Genomic DNA, 16,241 nt, shown 5'->3' with positions numbered 1-16,241 from the left:
GGCACCTGAGTGGCTCAGTTGGTTAAGTGTCTGCCTTCCGCTCAGGTCATGATCTCAGGGTCCTGGGATCGAGCCCCATATCAGGCTCCCTGCTCAGTGGGGAGCCTGCTTCTCCCTCTCCCTCTGCTGCTCCCCCTGCTTGTGCTCTCAATCTCTCTCTGTCTCTCTCTCTCTCTGTCTGTCAAATGAATAAATAAAACCTTTTAAAAAAGTCTCCAGTGATCAGAGATTCGGCTGGGTGGAACATTTCTAGTTTGGGGAGGGGTGGGGAATTGCACTTGAGTGCCACCCCCCACCTTCTTCTTATCAGTAGCTGCACCCTCCCTCTGGTGTGCCCATTGTCTTTTCATGTTGTCTTTTCTCCTGCATTCCTCCCTCTCTCCTCCCTTTCCTCCTCCTTTTTTCCCTATTGTCCTCTTCCCACCATGCTCTTTGGTTGGACATTGGGCTAGATATAAATGATCATCAAAAAGACAATCTGCCCAAAGGCAGAGAACACCTGGAACTGTCCTTGGGTTTGGGGAGGAACCCCCTCTCCCACAGAGAAGGGCTGGAGGAGGTCTGGATTCTTCCCAAGGACAGAGTCCCAAAGAAGATGGATGGAAGCCAGAGAGTGAAAGCTTCACTTACCATAGTGAAGCCAGACACACCTCTTGCTGAAGAGAAACAGAGCCTCATTCCCTGAGAAAACTATCAGAAGAGGTAGGGCATGGGCTTCACCTGGGACTTTACACAGAGGGTCTCGCTTGTAATTTCTCAGGTTGACCCTGTCTCCCAAAGACTGCTGAAGCTCAACTAATTAAATATATTTTCATTGTGAAAATAATTTGACTGTGATAATAATGAGAAATTCCTGAGAGACCTGCCTATTTTAAGATTGTTCAGAACTCTTGAGGATAAATGTCTCTGGGGCTAATTTGGGCATATAATAAGCAATTCAAGGTCGGTGTCATTTTTGTACCGCTGCCTTCACTATAGGAACCTCTTTTCCTTGTAAAGATGTAGCAGAATTTTAATTTCAAAAAATGTACTGTAACTGGTGCTGATGACAGCTAGGTGTGTTTGCCATGTGATGTAATTTAGCAAAAGAATTCGGACCAAATTTGCTCATGGTTAATCTATGACTGAAACTTAAAATATGAACAATAACCAGTTTGAGAGAAAGTCTGAGCTGGGAAATACCCAGGGGTAGAGAGAGAGGTTGAACATGAGGAGAGCTGACTTCAAGCAGAGGATTCCCCTGAAGATGGCCCTCCACCCAATAAACAGGTCCTCACTGCCCGGGGATGCAGAGTCTACCAGGCCAGAGTCCATCTTTCCAAGCATGCATATGTCTGATTGTCAGTATTTGATGGCTCGAGTAGGGGGAGAGACTACAGAGCCTCCCTGACGGCCAGCTGTACTTGAAGTCCTAATTCCTCTCCTCTAGGGACACTTGATCCCAGCAAAGGTCTGTGCTGAAGCCAAACGCTGTGTCATGTTGTATACTGAGTAAGGCCAAAGGACCAAACTCTCCCTGGGGAGCTCTTGGGAACTACATAGAAAAGATGGAAGAAGGATTAAGTGATAGAAGTATTTGGTAATCTAATTGAAGAATTTAGCCTCGGTTGACTTTATACATGCACACATACACAATTAGTATTTCCTGAGTCCTTACTCTGTGCCAGGTGCTATGTGAAGTGCTTGTCATCTATACCCACAGGTAATTCTTTCAGCTGCCTGATGAAGCCAGTAGCTACCATTATTATCCCCATTTTAAAGATGAGGACATTAAGGCCCAAGAAAGTTACATAACTTGCCCAAAGTCACGAAGCACACTTTGTGGGTAGAGTGTTTAAATAACCTTCTTCTCTCCTTGCTTCTACCTACTTCTACCTCTACCACTCTTAAAAGAGAATTGAGATGGGAAAACCATGTGTGTACAGTCTTTTGGCAAACAGTGGCTTGGAAACAAGTGATGGAGTACCAGCATTTCCAGAACACTGGATGCCTCCTTTTGTAGGTGATGGACAGTATTACTATCAAATCACATCTAACCCAGTCATGCTAGCTGAAAGTTGCAGATTTTGAAAGAGCTATTGCAGAAAGTCGTGTGGATTAGGGGAAATGGGATTTGGGAAGGAGGGATGACATGCATCATAGTCTCTATCGTAGTATCAGATGGATATTATGTTAATACTTCGTTGACAGAACAGTTGGTCAAAATGGGCTCACTCATATGAAAACTGGGTCCAGCAGACTTAAAAACAATAATTTCTGAAAGACCACACAGCAGACTTTGATAAATAGAAGCAGTCTCTGTGTGTTTGTGAGTGGTCTCCTGAAAGGGTCATGGGCTTGCCAACTGGGAGACCTCCTCCAGCTTTGAGTAAAGCTTTGAGAAAAGGTCTTTGAGAGAAGGCTTGTGTTCCCCGAGGAACATAGTGGGGGGAAAAATACTGAAATTATAGTGGCAAGTCACTGTGGTGTTTACTTCTGAGTAGACACTCGTGTTAATCCCAGACTTCCCTTTATCATATTTGAAACTATGTCTGCAGGGTTGCATTCACTTAATTCTTGGCTGGCAGAGCAACTTTATGATTGGGGTATGTGTGTGCACGTGCGTGCGTATGTGTGCACTGTGGTTCAGAATTAGGAGCTGAGAGTCTACCATGGCTCTCTTTCAATTCAGCAATGTTTCTTGCAGGTCGACCCCTGAGTACTCAGCCTGAGTTGGCTGCCAGCTGGAGAGACCCCATGAGGATGGCTCTCCACCCTCCAATTCATTATCAAGTGCTTCCCTACTGTACTATCTCCCTCCTGAAGGAAGGAGTGAAGAACATTCTATTGGAATATGTAGTCAGTAGACAGTCCCTGGAACCTGACTGTCCCTGAGACAGCAGTGAAGGATCCCTTGGTTACAACAGCATCACAAGTGTTGAAGTGACTTAGTAGAGTCCTGGCTCTTGGCCATGCATGTGTGGGTGAGTGACTTTGAAAAGGAAGCACAGGTTATGATTGTAAGTGACCCCCGACAGGTAAATGACAAGGAATTATTGAACATCCATTATGTATAAGGGCATTTGTGTTACTTTCCTCTGGCTGCTATAACAAGTCACCATAAACTCGATGGCTTAAAATAATAGGAAGTTATTCTCTCACATTCTGGAGGCCAGAAGTCTGAAATCAAGAGGTCAGCTGGGCTGTACTCCCTGTGGAGGCTCTAGGGGACAATTCTTCCTTTCCTCTTCTGTCCTTTGATGGCTCCAGGTGGCATGTGGCCTCCTCACTCTAATCTCGGCCTCTGGGGTCACACGGCCTCCTCTTCTGTCTTAAAACTCCCTCTACTTCTCTTCTAAGGATTCACATGATTGCATTTGGGACCCACCCAGATAATCCAGGGTGACCGGCTCTTCTGAGGATCCTTAACATCCTATATCTTTCGTCATAGAATTTAACAGTCAGGCTCTGGGGATTAGGACATGGACGTATCCTTTGGGGGGCCACCATTCAACTCACTGCAGCTTTCAATGATTTATTTGGACACATGGAAAAATAAGAGCATTGACTTGTTCATAGGAGCTGATGATCCAGTTGTATAAGTGTAGACACGTTTCTTTGTTCAGCAAGTGTTTATTGTTCATAAACCACACACCAGGCTGTTTGCTTGCACTGGATTTACAGAAAGTAACGAGACACAGCCCCTGTACTAGAGAACTGAGTCTGAGAGCAAAGACATTGGAAACAAGGGAAACCCTAAAGAATTACATTCTCTTATGGTCTAGTATTTGTATGGACATCTTCAAATAATCATAATCATAATCATAATCATAATCAAACTAATCATTTACTTGTTGCTCTTAAAAAATTAAAGGAAACTCGATTCATAAACTCTTAGTAACAATTTTCATATCCCATTTCCTCTCCCTCATTCACATTCCACAATGTTTAGAAGCCTATTGGGGTCGCCTGGGTGGCTCAGTGGGTTAAGCCTCTGCCTTCGGCTCAGGTCATGATCTCAGGGTCCTGGGATCAAGCCCCGCATCACGCTCTCTGCTCAGCGGGGAGCCTGCTTCCCTTCCTTTCTCTCTGGCTGCTTCTCTTCCTACCTGTGATCTTTGACTGTGAAATAAATAAATAAAATCTTTAAAAAATAATAAAATAAAAGAAGAAGAAGCAGCCTATTGTTTACTGCCCCCCAAGAAGCTCTTGTTCCATCCTCCAACCTGCCTGGCAGTTCTTGCTGGCCCAGCTCATTGTTATACAGATTATCTTGGCCTCCCTTCACAAGTCAACATTCTCCTTTCACTTCTCTACTGATCATCCTCTAATTCTGCATCCTGAAGCCCAGGAGCCTCTCTGGCTGGGATGGTGTCCTTAGAAGAGCAACTGAGCGGAGATAGCTTTTTAATCAGAAGGTAGGAGGAGAGGCCAAGAATACTGACATCATGCAATTGCAGTCCAGTTTGGTAAATACCTACAGGGAGATTTCCAAGTTACATTATTTTGTATTAGCCTCATTTGATGTTTGCAGCCTCTCAATGGGTAAAAACTGTTATTCTTCCTATTTTACACATGAGGAAATGAACCTAGATTTATTAAGTACATTGCCCAACATAAGTAGACAAGCCAGGATTTGAGCTCGGGGTACCTGGGATTTGAGCCTTGGGAACCTGGAGGATGGAGTAGCATTGGAGGAATCATCTGAGAGAGGGACAGCTTGAATCAGGTTGGAAGGGTAAGAAGGAATTTGGGAAAGATCTAAAGAGCATTGTAAGCAAAAGTGGCAGACTGGTGGTTTTAAGGTTCTGCATACCAGTGTGGCAAAGCCAGGATGCAGGATGGGTGGGTGGGGTGTCAGCAGAGCAGGTGGTTGGAAATAGAGGAAAGACCAGGCCGTGTGTGGATTCGTGTCTCTCTGGACTTTGTTCTGGGGGAACGTGAGTCATTGAGGGTCATAAGCAAAGGCGAAGCACGATCACATTTGTTGTGCAGAGAGCATTCTGAGAGTGATAACACATATCGAGGTGAGGAGGGAGTGGGCAGGACTTGCAACAGGGGGACTGCCATGGGAGGCAGCTTCCGCATGCTGACTTCTGTCCTGTGATCAGCAGTCTCCACAGCCCCCATAAGATCTCGTCATAAAAGACTCTTGACTAGAAGCACAGAGGATGAGAGGCCATAGACAAAGACAAAATGATTGGCACCAAAGATGTGCCACAACCTGGCTGTCTATTGCCTGGCATATAGGCAGACGCAGGGACTCCTGCACTGCGGCTCATCTGTCTGAGTTCCATCTTTGTCATCTTGAAACAAACTGGAAGAGAAGTTTCTCATTACTCTTGTTCTTCTAACACTGACACATCAGAAGGGGGAATTTCTCTCTTACTGGCTCAAGTGATCTTCTAAGGACCAGTCAGAGGAGAGAGAATTTAACACTGATGGCTCAGTGGCTCCATCTTCCCTGAAGGTCAAGTTTAATAAATCCTAACAACTATCTGGGCAGGTTACGTTGATTCTACAGAGTTATCTTTTATTGAAGATGCATTTTGGGCCAAAGCACACTCACTGTCAGAATCCTGAACATTAGTCTGGCCTACTTTTCCCTCAGTAAAAACTCCTCTGCAGCAGCAGATTCCATTACACAAGCTGAAAACTTATTTCACCTTTCTTATCCCAATTTCCAAGTTTAGGTAATCACAAGCAGAATTTCAAGAAACATCATTAGCATCCAGTTGGAGACCACCGCGATAGTTGAGGTAAGAAACGATGACATCCTGGATCAAAGCAGTGGCAGTGCAGCTGGAGAAGAGAGAACAGAACAGGGAACATTTAAACATCAACCATAAGCCTTGCTTATATTTACTGAGCACTTTCTCTGTGCCAGACATTGTATCGGGTATGTATTATCTCGCTCAGTCTTTGCAACAACCCAATGAGTTAAGAACTGTTACTCTATTTTACACATGAGAAAACAGGCTTAGAGTCATCAGAAACTTGCCCACAGAAAATGGCAGAGCTGGAATTTGATCCCCAGGAACGTGACCTCAGGACTCATTTTTAAAAAAATTTATTTACTTTATTTGTGTGTGAGAGAGAGCATGAGCACAAGCAGGAGGAGCAGAAGGAGAGAGAGACAGAATCCCAAGCAGACTCCACACTGGGCTTGGAGCCAGAGGTACTGCTCGATCTCACAACCCGGAGATCACATCTTGAACTGAAACCAAGAGACAGTCACTTAACTGACTGTACTGCCCAGGCATCCCTCAAAATTCTCATTTTTAATCTCTGTGTATTACTGTCTCAAATCAGGAGGATTTAGTAATTTATGGAATGTGGGGGCGGGGGAAGGAGAATCAGAGGAATGGGAGGAGTGTTCCAGATTAGGGAAGTAAGCAGATAGATGAAAGGTGGAGCCACTCACCAAAATGGGGGTATAGGAAAAGGACTGGGTTTGAAAGAAAGGTGAGGATTTGGGTGTGAACATGTTGATAGGGGACATCCAAGTAAGATGTCTTTAAATGGTTGGGTGCTTAAAATATGGAGCTTCAGAGAAAGTGATTGAGGCTAAAGAAGTCCGTATCTAGGCAGCAGAGGAGCATGTGGGCAGAGGCAGCGGGGGGGTGGGGAGGTGGGTAACAGAGATTTTCTAGAGAAGATGAGCGGAGAAGGCAATCAGGGATAGAATCTCAGGGACCTGCAACATTAAAGGACGAGTAAATGAAGAGCCCTTGAATGAGAGGAAAAAAAAGATAGTTCAGGGCATGGTAGGAGAATGAGGAGACACTGGGTCACAGAAACCAGAGGAGAAGGAAGTGTGATGAAGAAATGGTAGCCGTGCCTAATGCAACAGAGAAATCACATAAGGTAAGAACTGAAAGTTACCATTGCATTTGGCAATCAGGTCAATGTAAAATCAGCTGGTGGGAATGCAAAATGTTAGAGCCATTTTGGAAGACAATATAACAGTTTCTTATAAAGCTAAGCATTTTCTTAACATATGATTTAGCAGCGCTATTCCTTAGTATTTACCTAGATGAGATTAAAAAAAAAAAGTATGACACATAAAAACCTGCACGTCAATGTTTAGAGCAGCTTTATTTGTAATTGCTAAAACTTGGAAGCAATGAAGATATCCTTTAATAGGTGAATGGGTGAACAAACTATGGTACATCTGTAGAATGGAATATTATTTAGTGAAAACAAAATTGAGCTATGAAGCCATGAAAAGATATGGAGGAGCCTTAAATGCATATTACTAAGTGAAAGAAGCCAACTGAAAAGGTAACATACTGTGTGATTCCAACTACATGACATTCTGGGAAAGGCAAAACTATACAGGTAGTATTAAGTTCAGTGGTTGCCAGGAGTTGGGGAGGGGAGAGAGAAATAGGTGGGGAGCACTTATGTCAGCATGAAACTATTCTGTATGCTACTGTAATCATACATACTCCTCATTATACATTTGTCCAAACCTATGGAACTTGTAACACAAAGAAGGAACCGTAATATAAACCATGGAGTTTCGTTAATAATAATGTATCAACATTGACTCATCAATTGTAACAAATTTTCCATACCAAAGCAAAATGTTAATGATAGGGGGAACTGGCCCTTGATTGGGTGGGGTACATGGAAACCCTCTGTACTTTCTGCTCGGTTTTCTGTAAACCTGAACCTGATCTAAAAAATAAGATCCTTTGACTAAGATAAAAAGAAAAGAGGAAAGAGGAAAGCAATAAAAGAAGAAATATACAAAGGAAGAATGAGAAAGAAAGCCATGTGCATATAATCTTCAAAGTGTAACATGAACCCATAATTGTAATTCTTGGAAATCTTGAATTCTGAGTAAAAATATGACCAGTTTCTCTTCTGCTTACCAATTTCTAGAGCTCCCTATCACAAATGCAAGATACAAACCAGTCTTTAGTATGATATGAAAATTTTTTCGTAGCCCATCTTTTGCAACGTGATCTCTGGGTCATCACCCACGTACTACAAGCTTCACCTGCAACAGTCTCTTCACTTGTCTTTCCCACTCATGGCACACACTTCCAGACTACTCTGCCTTCTTCTCTTGCTGTTTCTTCTGCCCATTTTCTCTCCCCTTCTCTAGCAACAAAATCCTACACATCCTCCACCACTCATCCCACACCTCCCCTTCTCTGTGAGAACTTCGCTGACTCCTTTCACCCCTAGCACACTAAGCAAGAAAGCTCTCCCTCCCAGTTTCTTTCTTTGTGCCTATCTCTTCAGTAAATACATAGTATAGTACAACATCAACAACAAACAATTTAGTGGGAAAACTGGGGGCAGAAAGAAGCCTGATCAAAGCAGATTTAAGAAGTGGGTGGCAGGGGCGCCTGGGTGGCTCAGTCATTAAGCATCTGTCTTTGGCTGGGGTCATGATCCCAGGGTGCCGGGATGGAGCCCCACTTCAGGCTCCCTGCTTGGCAGGAAGCCTGCTTTCTCCCTCTTCCAGTCCCCCTGCTTGTGTTCCCTCTCTTGCTATGTCTCTCTCTGTCCAATAAAAAAACAAAATCTTAAAAAAAAAAAGTGGATGGGAGAAACATATGCATGGAAGGTAGACTATTGCATGGGGATAGGTTTTATTATAATTTGGCATTGTTTATTTTGGTTTGTCTTTAGCATTTGTGGTTTTACCCAACAGGGATTGAGGATGGTGAAAAGAAAATTCTTGAGTGGCTGTGGTGCTGCCCAGGATTTTGTGGTGCTGACGGACCTGCGGGGTCCGTCGCCAGATTGGTAATTCTCCAGATTGGTAATTCTTTTCCCCAGAAGAGCCGGAAGAGCCGTTGTCCTCTATTTTGGGGAGGGAGGGAGAGAGGAGAATGACTGCATCCATTTATTATCTCTTCGAGGTTCAGGAGCCATAGCCTGCCTCATCTGTGGGAGAAGGAGAAAATGGTTTGCTGAATTGGTAGACACTTCCTCTTTTTTTTCATGCGATCCACAGGCTCCTACAGACGAGTTAATGGCTAGAAAAAGCAATTAGTTATTAGTTTTCCTGTCATCCACTTAACAGACTTCAAAGGCTACCTATATTCCAGTAAGTACACCAGGCACTGGAATACAAGGTAACCAAAACAGGGTTCCTGTCATCAAGGAGTTTAGTCTGAGCGAGAAGATCAACCTTGAGCCCATGCCAGCAATTACACCGTGAGGAGAGTTGTCTTAGTTCAAGCTGCCAGAACAAGATACCGTAGACGGAGTGGCTTAAATAAAAGACATTTATTTTCTCACAGTTCTCAAAGCTGAAGTCCAAGATCAAGGTCTAGCCGGGTTTGGTTTTTGGTAAGGACTTTCCTTCTGCCTTGCAGGTAGTCACTTTCTTGCTGTGTCTTCATATGGCCTTTCCTCTGAAAACGGGTGTGGGAGGGCAGATAGGAGTGTGATTAGAGAGAGTCTCTAATGTCTCGCTTATAAAGACACCAATCCTAACAGATCAGGACTTCATCCTTATGACTTCACTTTATCTTATTTAACTCCGAAGGGTACCATTTTCAAGTACAGTTACACTGAGGGTCAGGGCCTCAACATACGAATTTGGGGTGGGGGGACAACACACAACTCAGCCCATAACAGGAGCTTATAGAACACTGTAAGAGCACAGATGAGGGCATGATCACCTTGTCTAGGCAAAGAAGGCTCAGCGATGACCTGGTGTGGCTTTTGACCACATGGGTATCAATATATGTGATTTTGGTTAGCCCCAGCTTGGGGGCTCTGGTGATCTAGCAGCACGGGGCAGTCAAAGTGTAATGATTGTCCCATGTAAAAAGAAGAGGTCTCTATACCACAAGCTTTCTGTCAATCAGAACTTTATTCAGTGATCTCCTTAGGGCTCTGATACTAATTTTATGTGTGTTAGCTGCTTTCCTTGATGCTAGAGCATGTCACAGGTTTCCAGATGTCACTCTGCAGCCTTTACTGCAACAGCCTCTGGAAGCCTCCTGTGAAGGTGATTATTTCAACGACTCAGTAACTGTCACATTCGGAAGTCCTGAACTTCATATGGCACCAGAAATAAGCACACTATTCCTTTGCAACAGTGAGGTGTGTAAAATGAGTCATGAGCTTGCTCAAGAGGGTGTTCTGCCCCTGTTTGTTCCTGTCTTTTGCAGATAGCATTTGGGGACCCCAGTCTCTGTGAACAGCCAGAGCCATACTGTCCTCACTGATAATATTATGTTGAGGGTCCCTACCTGTGGGGTACATACTCTCAGAAGAAGGAAATGTCCCACAAAAGTAACCATTCATTTCTCTGTACCTCAGTCACATTCGGTTTGCTTTTCTCATTTGGCATCTGGCCTTTGGGGCTTCGGTAAGACTTATCAGGGCCAGTTTCTTTAGAGCAGGGAGTGAGTCACATTGCTCCATGTTCTGACCTCACTTGTGAGGCCGTGATGGCAGTATCCCAGCTGTGATCACTTTAGGATAAACCAGTACAATTGCTGTGTATTAAAAAGAAGCTTATCATTCTACTGGCACCTTGTCTCCCCAGTGGAATTCAGTCTCTCTGTAATGCACTGCCCTGAGTCCGGCTGTTCTTCCCTTGGTATAAACCAAATAATGGCCAAAGCAGAATCCCAGCCTGTTGCCCATAAGAACTGCTACCCCCAAGGAAATAGGGGCAAGGCCTTGAGCAGGGAAGGTGCTTAGAGGGTTTACACAGGTAGAGTAATATTCCCACCTTTAGGACCAACAATTCTGGCTTTTCTGGCTTTCAAAATAAGGGAAAAAATGGTAATATGGCTCAAGTCAAAGTGAAAACCCTCTTCCTTTCTATGACTGCTGAAGTTGGGAGTTAGTTTTCTGCTGCTTCAACAAGTGGTCTGGAGGACACCCCTGTGATGTTTAGGGCCACTGACGACACTGGGTCAAAACTCAACAGCTTTGCTCCCTGTCTCCTCCCTTCCCGCTCTCCGCAGAGACTCTGTTTAGAGGAGCATTTGTGAGACAAGCTCTGGGCTTACAAACACTGAAACAGCTGCTCTCCCTGCGTCTTGACTCTGGTGCTGCTGCAGTCACAGTGCTGGAACTCTCTGCCGAGGAAGGAGGAGTATCTGGATCTCTGCTGTCCCCTGTTACCATAAAGGCAGTTCATTACAGGTTTTGACTCTGCCTGCCTTCTCCCTCCCTTACGACATGCACATTCATCTCTTCTCCTGGCATGACTGCCGGCAGACGCAAACTTCGTTTCTCTTCATCTGAGCATCACTGAAAAGCATTCCGCCCATTTGTGAATTATTCCCTGACTCTTCAATAGGGCAGTGTTACAGGTCCTCTGCCGGCAGAAGGGAGCAGTCCGACAAGACCTGAAGACACAAGACTTTCAGAAGCTGTGATGAGCAGACTAGGAAGGAACAAGACATTGTGAGCTGAGTGGATGTCTTAATAAGCTTTTAGATGTGATTTGGCCAGAGTTGGCAGAGGAAGCTCAAGGGGAAAAGGCAAGTAAATCATTGCATACCCACTGAGCATGGCAACCCTAGGAAGCTAATGATCTCTCCAGGAAAGAATTGATAGCAGTTACCCAGCAGCAGAACACCATGTAGAATGGGGAGGACAGACTCCCAGATGTGAGTACAATCTCTCTTCGCTACAGGGTTTTGAGGAGTAGGTGCAAAGTGAGTTACTGTAATTGATGGTGTTCCCTAACCACTGGTTCTGGGTGCTTGTGGACTGTCTGTGTGGGCTGTGCATAAGGTCCTTGCTAGGACTTTTGTTTGCAGGTCTCTTCTAGAATATTTTGTCTGTTAGGAAACTGTAGTGGTTTGGGGATATTGGTTCCAGGAGACTTTGTGGTAAATCCTCAAAAAAACAGCAGAAGCAAACCTCATAGACCTTTTGCTATAAAAAGAAAACAGATTGCATCACAGACCAAGCATCTGTATGGCCTTCTGGCATTCGTGATGAGAGAAAAAAAGCATTGGCAAATTGGAATGCAGTGAAAACGGGGCAGTGGGCTGGGAGGAGGGAGGGAGATCTTTCTTAGGAACCTAAATACCTTTCTGGATTCAGGATGCTCATTGAATATTTATGATCATGGATTTATTTCATTTCTGCTTAAAGAACTGGAAGGGTGTTTGCATTTAATGTTTTTCCCTGGAGCCCTGTGAAAGTGAGCATTGTGACAAAGAGCGATGTGATTGGTAAATGTGGGGCAGAAGAAATTCCTCACCGCCAGCAGTGGGAAGTGTCTTGAATGATAGCTGATCTACTTGGAAGAGGCGGCTCAGATTTAATGAGGGCATGGGGCTGCTGCAGCCTGGCACCCAACAGGTTGGCAGTGGAGTTTAAGTCATCGATTGCAGACTGATTGCACCTCTCTATTCCTCCCATCCCCCACTCCTTTTTGGGGGTCGTCCTCCATCCTCCTCATTGCTCTCCCTCTGCCCGCCTCTGCCTGGTCTGATTTGTCAGTTCAGAGGTGCCAGACAGAAGCTGAGTATGCCCTTACTCCAAAGGGATGGAGGTATAGAAAGGAAGCCATAAAGAAGGCTCACTTTGATCCTTTCCCACCACCCTGTGTGTGAATGCAACTGTAGGTGACTGCTGGAGGTCCTACCAGTGAGCCTCTTGCTGGATCTAAATCGAGAATGAACTTGAGATGCCCAAGCACAAAGGGATGTTGCTAGCTGCAGACTGATAACTGGAACCCTGGGATTCTGTTCCTGAATTTGCAGCCAGTTTTCTGTGCGATTCCAGTGGGGGGGGAGTATCCATACCCCTATAAGCAACGTGTCCTGGAGTTGCCCTGTGCCTCAAGGCATGCTGTGCATTGGCCATGGTGGAGGGGGTGGGGTGGAGTGGAGAATGGGGAGTGGGGAGCACGTCATTCTTAAATAGGTGAAACTGAAAAGCAAAAATAAAATAAAATAATAAATTTTTTAAAATTCTGTTTGGCCAACATTTTTCAGCTGTAATATTTTTCTATTAAAAAAAAGGAATAGTAATGTGCACTGGATTTGCAAAGGGCTATTTACCAAAGGTAATTATGTAAACAAGGCTATCTCAGAAGCCTGCAACCATGGCAATAAGTGTCTGAGAGCCGAATTTATTGTCTGGGATAGGAGGGGAGTGGCTGTCCATGTACTGTGGGCCTGCTGACCCATGCGTCTGTTGCTGGGGAGACTGGACAGCGCTGCTGGTCTGCAGCTCATGACCTCGGCTGATGGGCTGTACTGAGTTTGCACCAAGGACATCTCTAGCCCCAGGAGCTAAGCTCTGAAGTAAAATGAGTGAAATTTTAGTCATGATCATAGTATTTGTATGAACTGGGCTATTGTAGTTGAGACATTCAGATACCATTGCAAGAAAAGTTAGGGTACCGGAAGGTGGCTGTTGAGTGCGTGAAGATAACAAATGAGTTTAAGTGGAAGAATGTGATTGTGGAGAGAGAGTATTTAGGAAACCACAGCTCATATAGAATTTTCCTGCCATTTGGGCCTGGAGTGCTTTTGCAGTATTGGGACAGACGGAGCAGAAGCTCAGTATTACTGGTTTGAAGGTACCACATGTTATCTGAATAGAGGAACAGTGTATCCGATGTTTATAAAAACAAACCACTCTAAACAGTGGAAAAGTCTGGAAAACATAGAGCCCAAACTTGTCTTTCAGGGGGACCCTGGGAATTTCCAGTGGCATTTCCAGCTCTGTTTCTCTGTTTTGAGTCTCAATGTTACTCTTTCATTGGCTCGTTCATTCAGTCAGGATTTCTGGTGCATCCAGGGACCTCTGAGCATGACTAACAGGAGTCCTCTGCTTTGGAACATTTCTTCTCCAGGTTTGTTGCATTTCCAATGAGCAGAGCAGGTTGCATTAGTTTGGCTTTTTTTTTTTTTTTTTTTTTTTTTAAATTCGTTTGAGTTGGGTTGGGGCAGAGAGAGAGAAGGGAGAGAGAACCTCAGGCAGTCTCCCTGCTGAGTGTTGAGGGCCCAACATGGAGCTCTATCCCAGGACTCTAAAATCTTGACCTGAGCCAAAATCAAGAGTCAGATGCTTAACTGACTGGGCCACCCAGGAGCCCCGAATCCTTTACTTTTGACATAATTACCAGTGGCTTTGGTTTGCTCTAATGGTGGTCCAGGGCTACTGATAGGAGTCAGTCTTTAGAAGTCTGTTCATTTGCCATTTGGTGGAAAGAAGAGGTTGACTACTAGTTACTACCTCCAGATCACTGCTCTGAGTGGGGCTTCGAGCCCCCTAGGTGGTTTTGGTAGGCCTTTCATTTCTTGTTAAGCTCAGAACCACCACCACCAGCCCCTCCTGGTGCAGCTGGCAGTCTCACTGTCAGTGTTTGTAGCACCCTTGGAGTTCCCAAAGTGGGTTTTTTCGACAATAATTGGAACTGGGAGATGGCCCGGGCCTGCGCCCAGTTCTCCATCTGTCCCAGAACTCAGGAAACTGCACTGTTTACATTGAGACAAGGATGAAGCAAAGGAACTGCAGTAAATGCTGGGACAGAATCCCAAGGATTTAACCCAGTCCTCAGGGTCTCTGTGAGGTGCGGTCCACGCACCTTCACCTGCCAGCAGAAGCAGCATGTTAGCAGTGGTGGACCCACAAAACTTGGTCCCGAGGCCCTTTGTGTTCTACACAGTACAGTCATCTGCCAAAGGCAGGCCTGGAAACCCCGTGATGTTGATGGGATTATATCAGATCCCTGTTACCTAGGATGGAAGTGCAGAACAGACCAAACCATGGTTTTGGTTATAATCCTCTGGAGATTGTCCCTGAAGCAGGAAGAAGGGATGGAGATTGGCACATTCTGCTGCCTTCTGTTTCCAGGTTCAGGAGCTTTGGTGTGCAGAATGTGCTTTGTGCTTGTTCTGTCTTTGCCCAGCTTCCATCCCCTGCCATGAGCCCCCAGCAGACGCCCTGAAATCAGAGAGACGAGGTGTGGCCCGTGCTGTAGGCTGAGTGGTGCTAATGACAACTTTGTTTTTTAATCCGTAGGTCCCCAAAATGGCCTAGTAATAAAGGCACCTTCTGACGCTCAGGAGCATCTTTACCCGTGGGTGCCTGCCCGGGCCAGTGGCATCGTGTTGAGCCGAAGGAACTTGTCTACTGCGTTCCTGAAAACCTCTTTCTCTCCTAATTCATGAGCCAGCAGGATGCGGTCGCTGCGCTTTCAGAACGCCTTCTCATAGCTGCGTACAAAGGCCAAGCAGAGAATGTGGTTCAGCTCATCAACAAGGGCGCCAAGGTAGCAGTTACCAAGGTAACAAGAAGGGGGGGAAAAAAACGCTTTAGCCATTCCCTGGGAAAAAGCTTACCTCTTAATAACCATTGTCTGTACAACTGTTCAGTTTGGTTTGAAGCTTTCATAGAACTGGCTTTTTGTTTTTTCTAGTGATCGCAGTTTGGAGAGAAGGAAGGGGGATTAAAATGCTTTCAATTCTATCTTTCAAATGGAGTGACTTGTAATTAGCATTTAACAGTCTTTAAAATCACAAGGTAGCTTTTTCTCACCTACTTCTTTAGCTAAATGGACAAGAGATCTCTCTGGAGAAATTGGGGCACAAAAACTTATTGGGGAGAATGTTTGTACAATAATCACATTAGACCAGCTTGTGGACAGGGCAGCCCATCTGCTGTTCAAAGCCTCACTGGCCCCGTCTGTACAGTGACGGGCTTGGACCAGATGATGGCCACCATCTCTTTGGGCTTTCATTTCGTATGGGTCAGTAAAAATGTCTGGTAAGCTTTAGAGGACATTGCTTACCCCTCACCAACAGATAATATGTGGGAAATGAGAGCACATACTGGCCAAAGGGCGGTCTTGTAGCAAAACAGGAAGGTCAGGCTGCAGAGTTAAGCGACAAGTTAGAATACAAAGAGAAGATAATGCTGGTGGAAAATGCCTATTGAGCACTTGGTATTGCTCTAAGGACTTTACAGTCCTCTAGAGGAGGTTCTTTTTTTCATCCCCACTATAGAGATGAGGAAGCTGAGGCACAGAATCATAAAAGCCACTTACTCAGGGTCTTTCAGCTGTTGAATTGCAGAATTGCTACTTGTACCTGTAGAGTCTGGCTCCAAATCCACCTTCCAGGCCCCCCCAGATGGAGCTGTGGTGAGAAGCAAAGTTTCGTTTCAAATGATAGTGGCTGCCCACCGGCGGCAAAGGTTGACCGGCATACAGTTCCAGTTACTCCTCTGCAGTCTCTATATTTCATGATTCTGATGTGTGCTGTTTTGACACCACCAAGCAGTTACCTCAACCCTGATACTCT

General features: G+C 45.1%; 1 protein-coding gene across 8 annotated transcripts in view; it reads left to right on the top strand.

Moving 5' to 3' along the window:
• ANKRD6 (ankyrin repeat domain 6) overlaps positions 1–16,241 on the top strand; it is a 186,010-nt gene that overhangs the window by 104,135 nt on the left and 65,634 nt on the right. For 4 of the 8 annotated variants that reach the window (XM_046006161.1, XM_046006159.1, XM_046006160.1 and 1 more), the window contains exon 2: positions 14,962–15,226. In XM_046006161.1, the coding sequence (XP_045862117.1) occupies positions 15,107–15,226 (120 nt within the window). In that variant the 5' untranslated portion in view covers positions 14,962–15,106. Of the gene's footprint in view, positions 1–5,667; positions 5,739–6,685; positions 6,847–11,501; positions 11,583–14,961; positions 15,227–16,241 lie in introns of those variants that run through there. The other 4 variants (XM_046006155.1, XM_046006156.1, XM_046006154.1 and 1 more) reach the window with 4 other exon arrangements.

This window comes from Meles meles, chromosome 5 (genome assembly GCF_922984935.1).
Source record: "Meles meles chromosome 5, mMelMel3.1 paternal haplotype, whole genome shotgun sequence".
NCBI lineage: Eukaryota > Metazoa > Chordata > Mammalia > Carnivora > Mustelidae > Meles > Meles meles.
Note: the sequence above shows the minus strand (reverse complement) of the source record. Positions and strands in the feature narration are given on the sequence as shown.